At 40.8% G+C, this 12,899-nt stretch overlaps 1 protein-coding gene across 2 annotated transcripts in view; it reads left to right on the top strand.

Moving 5' to 3' along the window:
• The window catches only part of LOC142585434 (uncharacterized), a 66,695-nt gene extending 56,691 nt beyond the window's left edge, over window positions 1-10,004 (top strand). Inside the window, exons 7-8 of one of the 2 annotated variants that reach the window (XR_012829092.1) lie at window positions 211-398; window positions 5,111-10,004. Coding sequence is in view for 1 of the 2 variants with exons in the window: in XM_075696201.1 (XP_075552316.1) it covers window positions 211-327 (117 nt within the window). In the remaining variant the exon portion in view is untranslated. Of the gene's footprint in view, window positions 1-210 lie in introns of both variants that reach the window. The other variant, XM_075696201.1, reaches the window with a different exon arrangement.
• The last annotated feature ends 2,895 nt before the right edge of the window (window positions 10,005-12,899 follow it).

The raw sequence follows: 12,899 nt of genomic DNA, 5'->3' as shown, positions 1-12,899 counted from the left end.
TTGTTAACAACTAGAATGCGTTCTTGTCAAGTGGGTAGCGTAAGGCAGTAATACTGTCAGATGCAGGTCAGTAATGGCACCTAAATTAATATAGAAAGCTTTCTTTCTTCCTCTCATCCCCACTCCCTCATTTTGTTGTTGCATAAGTCAAGCAGCAAGTGGGTGAAACATTCCATGTAGTGCAATTAACTCTCCTTATATCTCTTTTAGGGTGGTGAGTTGGAAGTCAAAAACCCACTGTTTCAAGACGACCATCCAATTGTGCTGGCCACACCAGAAGATTTGGGCAGGACATGTGATGAAGAGAGAAAGAAGCGTTCACCCTGAGAAAAAAATGTTGTGCAAGGCACCTCCTCTTCTGACACATTGACCTCTTTGTTGCTGCTCCTAGGTCATCAGTGAGCACCTTTGGGCTTGTTTACCTGAAACATGTTTCCTTGAAGGTCTAAAAACAGGTTCTTAATTAATGTTTTGTTTTTCTCCCAAGAAACTTCTGTGCTTATGTCTGTTGAAGGCGTCATGAGCAATGTTATATATGAGTTTTTGAAAAACGGATGTTGGTTTAGCCCAGGCTTTTATGAACAGCTTAAACAGCCTTGCATATGTTTTTAGTAAACCTTGCCTAATTCAGTGGAAACTCTAGCAGTGTTGTACGTACTCCATGTGCAAGGTAGGCGTTTCTAACTTCATCTTTGTACCAATATTCTTGGATGCTTTTGTAAGTTGGGCTATGCTTTTTTTTTTGCCCTCAACCTTGAGTTTTCTTTTGCTACTTCCTCGAGTAAGCCATAATTTCCAACTTCATAAGTTGCTGAGAAGAATATGTTACAGGTAAATTACAGTGACTATGAACGTCTAATTCATTGCAGTCTATTCACATAATTGAGAGAATAAACCCACATGTCATTGATGCTGTAAGTGTGCACAGTGGGAAAGCAATGGTTACTTGTTTGAAATTTGGGTTATAAGTCTATGAATTCTTTTTATCTGCAATATACTGAAGAACTGTAGCTGCTGCTTTTTGCACATTGTTGCCGCACCAAAGCATTTTTTTCTTGATATATATTATTTGAATTCTGCATTTGATAGTGTTCACAACCACTTCTGTTTTACATTTGCACTTGGCTTTTACAAGCCATAGTATTTTTTAAAGTAAAAATATTGTATGGTTTAATCGTAGAAAATCAGTGGTTGATGCTGGGTGCATTTATAAGTGTTTTGCTTGCTGTCCAGCTACTGATGTCATGGGCACATTTGTGGAGCCCTTTAGCTTTCTATGTTTGAACTTCTACCTTATATAGTTTTTGTCCCTGCATTTATTTATCCTTATGATATATTTTAAGAGCATGAAAAATTAGAAACTGCTGTTTTCTTTTGTTATTATTTATGTATGTACATTTATAGTGTTTTGCCATGCTTACTGCGATACATATTTAAAATAATTTTCTTGGCAGTTGATGTCAGACAATTTTTTTTATATACTTGTTAAAAGAGCCCTACTGGGTGTATAGTCTGCATTGTTGAACTTAGCTTAGCTTTCACAGGGAAGTGTTGTTTTCCCTATGGGTTGTTGAAGAAGGAAACCAGAGTTTTATCTCCCGCACTACCATACAAACTTATGTGATGTGCTGTGTCCCCATATGTTTCACCTGTTTTTTTCACAAGTGCATGGTTTTTGTCAGCGTTGAAGGTTCCCCCCCCCCCCCCCCCCTTCCCGTGTGGCTGGTACCAGCTCCGAGTAGTGGCAATGAGCTAGCTGTTCTAAATGTGACTGGAAGCAAGCATTTGTATTGTGCTGTAACAATTTGGTGTAATTGCATGACCCAGTGGGGGTTGAAAGCTACACTTTTGACTTATACTGGAAGTATTCTAGTCCCGAGTCATGTCTGTTTGCTTTTCTTTTTTCCTTTTTCCCCCTCTGAAATTTCATCTTCACGTTCCTAAAAGGTGGAAGGGGGCACAGTTTTATAGCCATTGTGAAAGCTCTGCAGGACTTTTGTCCAAAAGGAACAGCATGCGAGTCTTTCAGTTACTGTGCTAGCACCATGGGCATTTTACAGCCAGTTTATAGATCAGCAGTGGCTAATAATAAATGGTGTCTGCACCATAGCTGCATTCCACATTTCATGAAATGGATGATGTTTACTATTCAGGGAAAACAGCTTTAAAGTTATACCATGCTTTTAGTTGCAGATTATGTGATTTAATGCTTCTAAAGCACCAATTGCTTGATTGTGATAATGCAAAGAATTTCAGGGCTGGTAACAGTGTCAGGAGAACCTGCAGTGTTGTGCCTTGGGGGCCACAATGAGGCTCATTGTTTAAGGTGTCAATGCAGTAACAGAGCCGCACCCAAAAGTGCTGTACTGTTGTCACACATTTCGGCTCTCTTATGTGCAACACAGGAGTACGCACATAGTGCTGCAGTCACACAAATTTGAACATACCGCAAACTTTTTTACATATAACACCACACTTCACACATTTGTCACCACGTGGCATGAAACTTGGAAGTAACAAGCAGGCCTTGCAAACCAAACAATCAGCTTTCGTGCAGCAAATTTTATTTCTTTTTTGGCATTGAGAGACTTTACATGAGTGCACATCAATCATGCTACTTGCTGCAAGCACTGTCAGCTGTATCCATCTAGTCACACTTTTGGATTCTCAACACTTTTGTCATGCAAATTTATTTCAGTATTCGCCCAGTGCAATGTTGAAGCACCAAAGTGAATGATATTATATTTTGTAAGTGTTTATTTTTGTGTCAGAGACTGGTTGCAGTGGATCTGAAAGACTGAGGAAACTGCCATTCTTGTACTAAGCCAAAAGCTTTGCAGTCCTTGGGAGTAGTGCAAGAATTTACTGATAGCACAGTATAGTTCTTATTTTCTTTTGTAGACAATATTCTTGTCAGCTCTTAAGAAACTCTACCTGCCTCCCCCCCCCCTTATTTGCTGCTGTTTTTTATGTTGCTAGTTTTAACTTCTTTCTTGTTTCAAATGTATTGCTTGCCTCACCTGGCCAGCATGGATTGCAAATTATTATTGAAGCACGCATATTATTCTGATAAGCCAGAGCTCTCTCTGCTGTTTTTACTCTTTTAATGTCTTGCAGGTACACTGCAAACACTGTTTTTCCGCTAGTCCTATTGTTCAGGGTCAGTAGATATGAGTAGAGGTATGTTATATATACATAAAGTGTGCATGAATAAATGTTCATATATTCGGTCTGCCATCCCTGGCACTCTTCCAGTATGAATATAAATTGTAGAAGTGGACCTTGTTATGGGGGGGTTATCTTACAGCCTCATACTTTCGGAAGCCGGAAACAAGTCTGTTTTCCTCAATTGGCTGTTTGTTTTAAAGTTGTAATCTTTATAAGAAACTTGTGCTATTTTTGTAGCATGCTCGCGCACATTTTTTTAAAATTCAGAAGTATTATTATTCTGTTTAAACAGTGTCCTTAATTGGAATTGTTTAGGAGCATTATTTGTAATGAATGTTCATTTGGCTGGTTAGTACATCTTTAACAGCAGAATTTAAACACCATGACACAGATAAGAGCCACAGGACAGCACTCTGTCCTATGGGTCTTGTACTTGTCCCGTGTCGTGCTGCTTACATACCTGTAAAGTTTTTGTACATATGTTTTTCTTCAGATTATGCAGACACTATTATCCTGTGTTTATAGGTAATAAGGTTCAAAGGTTTATCCTAAATGCTAACAAAGTGTTATCCTAACCAAGTGTGAATGTAGGCTACGTTCACACTTGGTGTTGGAGCAGGCGGAAGCTGAAAAAACTTGACAAAATCCGCCCGCCTAAGCGGCGAAACGGGCGGAAAACCAGGCGCCGAGCCCGATCGGTCTCGGACCAATTTTTTCGCCGTGGTGAAGCGGAACCGCTTTCCGCTTCACCGGAAGCTGCACTAACATGTAAACATCTGGCCGTAAAATTTAACATTTTCCCTTGTTCATTGTCCATTTTTAGGAAGAACAACTAGCTAAAAGTATCAAAACTATGTCTTCTTCCTCATCCAGGGCAGACGAAAGTTAAAGACGACATGCGCAGTTGCACGAAATGATAGCTTTTGGTAACTGATGGGTCAGTGAAGGAACATACCACTTAAATTGTTGTGATGAACAGCGCCATCACGCAGACAAACGTACACAGACTAGAAGGATGTGGGCAAAAGTGGCAGTGGTTCCCGTTGCAGTGGCGAAGCAAATGTGAACATCTTGGGCATGCGTGGAAAAGATTTTTCGCCCGCTTGCCGCTTCGCAAGTGTGAACATAGCCTAACATGGCTGCAGTATCAAACGTAGAAGGGCAGCAGCGTGTCACTGAGAAAGCCAGTTTTTTGTGCTTCCGTCGGTAAAAATTCAGCTTTCTGATGTGATATATAATGCCGCTACGGCTAAAATACTGATCTAGGACACATGAAAATTGGTGAGGTTATGCGTCAGCTGCGACAGAATTCAAAAATAACATTTTCAAAAAATTGATGTTTTCTGCAATTTACGTTCTGAAAGACCCGCTGCTCCCCTTTAAAGTATGTTGCAGAATTTTATGAAAATGATAGTGACATAATGGCTGCAGCAGCCTTCAACACAGTAACATTTGTGTGAGTTCCAACAGTTTGCCATACTAAAAATGGGGTGGGGCTGTTTTGTGTGTACTAACCGTTCCAAATAAACACCATCATTTCTTGCAGTTTTGGCACTGCACAGGTTATGGGCGAGTTCGTATGTTCATGTTGGTACGTTGAGTGTGAAAACAACAGACAAGAGCAAAACAAAGAAATGCGCACTTGTGTTCTTCTCTGTTCTACTTTCTTACATTGTTTTCATGGGGAACGTACCAACATTGCATTTTTGATATTGCTGTTTATAGCCTGAGCTGTGAAACTGAATGCTCTTCTATTGAGTTGATAGCATAACACCATCATGAAAAAGTTGGGCCTCTGGCTATGCAGATGGCGGCTTTTCGCTCACTGAAATACAGGTTGTTTCTTTTTCCTCTCCTGTTGAATTCAGAATGCGCTGCAACATGGTATTATCCATCCCATATGTTAAAATACATCATCTCTCTCTCTATCTTTTTTTAATAGTTAACGAAGAAACAAAGGCTTGTGACATACTGCTGTGACCAACCTACTTATTATCCTTGATGGCAACTCGGTGCTGCACCCAGGCATGCTTTGCACATGACATTGTCTTTCTTGTATATTTGCGTGAGAGTACTTTAATTAAAATCTGGTCAGGGCATCCTTGCGCACATGTAATGCTTGCAGATTGTGGCTGCTTTTTCTTTTATTTTCTTGGTTTTGTTGTTTGTTTGTTTGTTTGTTATTGTTTTACTTGGCAGGGGTGGGACTCCTGCGCCAATTGCACCATTTTTATACAAGACAAATTCCTGTAACAGAAAATTGACGGAAATCGTGTTGCGCTGTGCCAGAACGGCCTCGGCATGTGTTCCCCGGCAGTAGTCGTGAACGCCGAGTGGATTCGTTCTCCATAAAAGAGTGCAGCCATTCACATGCTTCACACCCCGCCATGACACCTCCCGCTTAGTTTCTCGTAATTTTCATGTTTATAACACTGGACTTTTTGGCGCTTCCAGCACGTGGCTGTTGCACGCGTGGCCATGCACTCCTGGCAGTCATCGCTGCCGGCAAAACGGCCAGGGCGGCTATTTAGAGTACTAGAATGTGCTTGAGTGGGCCAAGCAGCGCAGTGCTGAGGCGAACAACAAAAAGGCTGAGGGCGCTGCAAGCTAACCAGATATTGGTTAAGCGCGCTGCAGGACATTCAGCAGGCAGGCATCTCTGTCCCCATGGCCAGTATAACGTAAAACTATTCCAATGTGCTTTCATGCCCACATGGTCAAGGCATGAACCACTTTGACCTAGTAGCAGATTTGGAATAAAAAGTCAGAGTTTCACCGAAAGGCAAAGCATCGATTGCGGTAGTGAATTAGTAGACAGCTGTACTGTACGAAGTAAGGATAGTAGCTTTATCGGCCATATAAACTTGTTAACATTTGCTTACTAACTCGGTTGACAAGCATGGTGTCACGTGGGCACAAGCGAACATGAACACATCTCATTCAACGACCACGGAAACTCAATGTCGAAATGCTGAAGTGATGAAGTGCGGCAACAGCAGCGAGCGAATTGAACTTCGTGCTGCCTCTCGATTCAACGCGAATGAAGCGGCGAAAACAGTGCACATGAAGCTATCAGCACTCGCACTCTGTCCCCATCGCAGATCGCTTTGAAGATAGGGCCCGTGCGGCTGCACCATACCCAACAGCCGCCGGAGTAAAACGCCCCCTCCTCCTAATGCCTTGCACGCGCAAGATTGAGCTGCCAGTGTCTGCTCACCCTTGCACGCTTTCACTCGTACTTACAACATAGGGAAGGCGGTGATGATGGTATTGCCCCTGTACTTTATACGGAACATCATGACAATGCCGACGCCAGAAATGTGCCTGGAGTGTCCATATAATTGCTATCTCAATAAAAACAGATTGGAATAGTTTTACGTTATACCAGCCCAGGGTTGATCGCGGCTCTCTGGGTCTGCAGTGACATATGGTGACCCATAAATTGTTACTGCATCAATTGGACCACGTAATTGGAGAACATTTTCTGCTATCATCATCAACATCGATGTGGGAATATATAGTGTGATTGTAGTACCACCAATGTTTTCAGCTCTACAGGAACGCATGCGCCGTGGCCCTGCTCGACCCACTCTTGCATAATCTAGTACACTATAGCTACAAAGCATGCCTTTACTACGAGCTTCGAGTTGGTTTATTCTGTTTCATCGTGGTTTCAAAGTACGCTGCCATAATCCAGTATTCCACCAAAATTTGATCTGCTCCAAATTGGTCCAAAATGAAATTTAGTCTGCTCCAAGCTGCTCGAAAATGCAATTTTGTCTGCTCCAAAACGCAATATTACTTGCTCCAAAAATTGTACCAAAATGACTTTGGGCAGTCCCACCCCTGCACTTAGCTAAAAATACAATAAGGCAATATGCCATTTGTACTAGTTAAAAATCTTCCGTGATGAAAAAGCATAAAAGAATGTAGGTTCAAGTGCAATTTCTTTCCTTGCCTTTGGAAATTTGAGAACTTAATTACTGCTGCAACATTCTGCACATCTTATAATTAAAGTCTCTCTTGTGGCTGTTGTAAAAGAAAAAAAAAGTATACAGAGATGCTTGCTGTTCTGATTAAAATTGAGCTTTTGTGCGAGGGAAAATCAGCGAATAAGTTTCAAAGGCTACTTCCAGAATGTACATATAATTGCATAAAACTGTGTTGTATGTATTCACTTGTTTCTCCCAGCATACCCTCTGCCTGATAGCAGTTAAAAATTTTAAAGCTGTCTCATGTTTAGCTTCATCTGTTGCTTTACCAGCTGTAATGTATGCTAATATGTAGTTGAGTATAAACTCCAAGCATCAATTAGGAGGGCATGACCGCGCCTATGAGTTAAAAAAGGAACCTTAGCCTATAATAATAACACAAGCTCTTGTCTAACTGAATACTAGGGAGAAAAAAAAGTATGTCCAGTTCTTTAACACTACTACTAAGAACTTATCGGGGTAAATATATATATATATATATATATATATATATATATATATATATATATATATATATATATATATATATATATATATTGGAGCATGAAATTACTTATTCAGTACCTGTGTTTCGGAAACAGCTGCCAGAATGTTTTGTACAGCGTTTGTTGGATCACTGGGAAATAGCAGCAAGTTGTGGTTCAGTGGCGCAGCAGACTGACAGCTTTTATGTATCTCATTCAAGCTAAGGGAGAATTGTATGGTTTTATTGCATAGTGTTAATTATGGTTAAAGAGGCTAACGTGTGTCCAGCCACTGAGCCTTAAAAATGTCTGATACATGGTGAAAAATGACCAAATGATTATGTTTATAAACATTAGTTAGATGATTTATAGGCTGTGGAAGTATTAAAAGGATGCGCGAAACCAGCAATCCATTACCACAGTATTTCCAATAATTGGTCTTCGCTCTTATACTATATGTATGCACCCTGTGCAGAATCAACAAAGTACTTCACAGAATCACTTTTGCTGCCCGGCAGTTTTTGTGCACCAAGTCACTATTGAGATAAGGCGGCTGTATTTTTTGGGGGGGGAAGTCATATTAAAAAGTGTGCCTTTCAGTCAACCATTTTAATATATCCTTCCTGTACCCCGAGACGAAGGGCTGTTCACTTACCAATACTGCTGGGGTTTAAAGATTTATGATTAATACAACCAGATTGTATAATCTGCTTCTTCACTCAGTGACTATCTGGACCATTGAATAACTGTACTGAACACACACATACAGGACGTCTTTATTTAGATGATACAGATTTTTTTATAAAAAGGCTATAAGGGCAGAGAATGAGGCATTTTTGCTGTTAATAGGTTGCGGTGGACATACTTTGCTAGTAATAACGTGAGCTCCAAAAGACTAATTAGCAAAAATTTTTAAATTAACTTTTTTATTAGTGCCTTAGGGGCAGTTGTTTAAATGATGAATTTGAAGGCAGGCAGTTAATGCAGCTATAAGGTAAATCCAGGCAATATCGAAACCAAGCCCCGCGAGAGCACAGAAAAGGTGGCCCTGCTATCCTCTCGGACTGAAATACCCTGTGACGGCAAGGGCAAGGAAGTTTAATACTGAATGTCTCGGCCACTCATGGCAGCCACTGATATAAAACACTTTGTCTGGCAAGCAAGTGCAGCTGTGTGTTGGGGTCAGGATTTGCTGTGGCATGCTATCATTCAAGCTTACCCCACACTTTACGGGGCGTTGCCATCTGACACGCAACGGGACGCACTCAGTCTCTATATTTCCTCGATTGAGCTTTGGAATTTATTATTAATCACTCAAATTAGGTGCTGTTTTGAAGATGTTTAAAAGATGGGTGTGCGTGAAAATGCCACTACCTTCATATTTGTCATTTAGACAACTGCCTCCAAGGCACCAATGAAAATGTTAATTTTTTTTGTCTTCTGAAGCTCACATTGTTAGCGGCAAAGTATGTCTGCCCCGCCTAGGAACTCATCTGTACAAAAGCCACGTTCACTGCACTCATTGCTTTCTTTATGGAAAAAATCTGACTGGTCTAAAGAAAGCCCTTTATATATATATATATATATATATATATATATATATATATATATATATATATATATATATATATATATATATATATATATATATAATGTGTGTGTGTGCACAAAGTATCTAGCAACCTTGAAAACAGGGAAAACGGGGAATTCGAAAATGTTTAGCAGTTGGAAGAATGGAATTGCAAGGGTTGCTAGTTTTTGGTTGTGGAGACTTTGTTTGCTCATACAGGTCAGGGAAACCTGGAAAAGTAGAGTTGGGAAGGAATGATTTACTGGACACCTTTATGTAGAATCTTGGCACTGTTATTGTATGGCCTCAAATAAGAACCTAACTCACTTAATTCTGGTACAGTTTCCTGTTATTTGAGCGACGTGATGCCCTGCACCATTTTTCTTTTATTCTGGCACAGTTGGTTGCACTGAAATGGTTGCAAGTTTGAACATTTTAGTCAAAAACATTGGGAAAGTCATTCCTATTGTCCGCCGTGCTGTCTGCATTGAGCATGCATACATTGGCAACTTATATCACCTGTGTTTAATGTTGCGAAGTGTGCTGCCCTCTGTAGTGGGCACATTAAACTCCCACTTCACAGCATTATAGTTAGTTGCACTTGGCATGTGCTAATAGGCCAATTCATATCACTCTGTGAACAGTTGGCACTGTTGTTGGGATAGACCCCTCTTTCTTTTATCACGTGAATTCTTACTGTGTCATATATATAAATATTATATATATATTATATACAAGACTTGTACTATCCATTTGTGTCTTGATCTGTGAACATGATCTTAAGCATGAAATAAAAGTTCTGCAATCTCATTCAGTGCATTTTCAGTTCATTCAAATGCAGTGTTTTTTTTTAGGTGGGTGCTTGCAGCAAAGAAGGCTCTTGTTAAGGTAGGTATTCGCTGCATATTCAGATTTGCTGCTTAGTCATTTTCTAAGCTTGTAACCATACTGCAAAATTGCAGTGGCAGTGTATCATATCAAAGTTCTCTGCTGTAGTTGAGCAGTTATTGCTCTGGGAGTTAAATATTTCGACAAAAAAACCCGTGCACATGATGCCTCATATGGTGAATAAAGTGTGTATGCCTTCCACATGAATCTAAAAGTGTATACTTTGTCTCATCATCTTACTTAGCACAGTAGAGTAAAAGCTGTAGGGTGCACCTTGTCAAAGTTGTGCAAAAGTATGTAGTTCCGTCACTTCACTATCGCCCATGATGCATGTGGTTTGTTTTGCTGTGTAACCTTGTTATGCAGAGATGTATCGACACTTTGTTGGCTCATAAATAATGGTTTCTAATACTACTATATGAAAGTAAATGATAATGAGTTTCATATAGGTCAAGAATCTAGTCCCTCACAAAAGTGACCGATCATTAATCTCATTTGAGATTTAGATTAAATATGTTGCAATAAAGCTGGGTAACATATGGGTAAAAGCGCAAACAGACGACCACAAGAAGAGACATGTACAGACAAGCGTTGACTAACTGGTTTTATTGGCAAGGATAGCACACCTGATGAAGCAAGATAGAAGCAACGTCAGCATCATGGTGGACGTCCATATACCAGAGAAGATTATGCGTCTTCTACAGATAGGACCTAAATTTGGGGCCCAAGCTGATGTTCCTGCGCATGATGTCATTGCAAAAGATTGAAAAGTGGCTGACAAGGCAAAAGGTGATAATCGGGACTGCTGCCTTCTCAAAGGTGTTGACTGCCTGCGAAAGTTTACTCCAAAAACCCCGGACTCGCACCGTACCAGATTGTTAAATGATGTAGTATCTTTCGGGTTTGCCGTATTACCCAAGGGAATATACAGTGAAAAAGCTTTGGTAGTGGTTAATAAGCACTACATCTGCAGGCTTGGAGTGATGACTGACACCGGCAAAAGATGCCGAGAGCGAGCAGGGCTATACTAATCCAGGTACAACCAAAGTGGGAAGGCCCCCTAAGCTTCAACAAGGACATTCCCTCACCGAACAGGAGTTGGCCTCCCTGATGCAGTATTCGGCCACCCCCTCCCTCATGATTCCTACAATTAACCTATGGCCCTCAGTCCCCAGCAGCTGCAGAGCACCTGACCAAGGCGGCGGTCACACCTGTAACGCAGCAGAGGGTGCTAAGAATTTCTGGACCCGAACAGGCCGCCAATCAAAACTGACTCTGGCAGCTTTTAACAGGCGAACTCTGTCGAGCGAGGATAGCTTAGCAGGTCTGTTTGAGGAACTATCGGATATTGTTTGGGATATCATTGGCCTTAGCGACATTAGAAGAACTGGTGAGGCTTATACAGTGCTGACTAATGGCCATGTCCTCTTCTATAGAGCTCTCCCAGATAAGCAGTACGGGGTAGGATTCCTAGTCCATAAGGACATAGTGAGCAACATTGACAAATTCTACAGCATTAATGAGAGGGCAGTAGTAGTCGTAATAAAGCTGAATAGGAGGTATAGAATGAAGGTAGTACAAACCTATGCTCCAACCTCCAGCCACGATGATGAAGAGATCGAACAGTTTTGTGAAGATGTTGAATTAGCGATGAGAAAAGTGCAAACTCTGTATTCTGTAGTAATAGGCAACTTCAATGCAAAAGTGGGGAAAAATCAGGCTGGTGAACAAGTAATTGGCAACTATGGCGTCGATTCTAGGAACACTAGAGGATAGATGCTGGTAGAATTCGCAGAAAGGAATAAGCTGAGAATAATGAACACATTTTTCAAGACTCATAGCAACAGAAAGTGGACCTGGAAAAGCCCTAATGGTGAAACAAGAAATGAAATGATTTCATACTTTCTGCCGATTCCAGCATAGTGCAGGATGTAGAAGTGATAGGTAGGGTAAAGTGCAGTGATCATAGGCTAGTGAGGGCTAGGATTCACCTCAATTTGAAGAGAGAAAGAGTAAAGTTGGTCAAGAAGAAAGAGGTCAACCTAGAGGCTGTAAGGGCAAAAGCAGATAAATTCAAGCTGATGCTTGCAGACAAATATGCAGCCTTAGAACAGAGAGATGGAGATGACATAGAGGTAATGAATGAAACTAACTAGGCTGGCTTTAGAGGAAGCAATTGAAGTGGGAGGCAAGGCACCAAGGCAACCAGTAGGCAAGCTCTCCCAAGTAATAAAGGACCTAATAAAGAAACGACAAAGAATGAAAGTGTCGAACTCAAGAGATAAGATAGAATTCGCGGAGCTGTCAAAACTGATCAACAAGGCAAAACTAAGTGCTGTTCAAAATTATAATGTGAGAAAGACTGAGGAAGCCGTAATAAATGGACACAGCCTGAAATCAGTGAGAAGGAAACTTGGCATAGGACAAACCAAGACATATGCACTAAAAGATAAGCAGGGAAATATCGCTGGGAATCTCGAAGGTATAGTAAAAGCAGCGGAAGAATTCTGTACTGACGTGTACAGTACTCAGAGGACTCGGGATAACTCCATTCAAAACAGTAATAAACATGATACAGAAACTTCTATAACTAGCGATGAGGTCAGAAGGACCTTGCAAGACATGAAACGGCGAAAAGCGGCAGAAGAAGATGGACTACCAGTCGATTTAATCAAAGATTGTGGAGGCATAATGCTTGAAAAACTGGCGGCTCTCTATACGAAGTGTTTATCGACTGCAAGGGTCCCAGAAAACTGGAAGAATGCCAACATTATACTAATCCATAAAAAGGGAGACATTAAAGAATTGAAAAATTGT

The sequence above is a fragment of the Dermacentor variabilis genome, chromosome 1, assembly GCF_050947875.1.
Source record: "Dermacentor variabilis isolate Ectoservices chromosome 1, ASM5094787v1, whole genome shotgun sequence".
Lineage (NCBI taxonomy): Eukaryota > Metazoa > Arthropoda > Arachnida > Ixodida > Ixodidae > Dermacentor > Dermacentor variabilis.
This window is presented reverse-complemented; position numbering and strand designations above follow the sequence as displayed.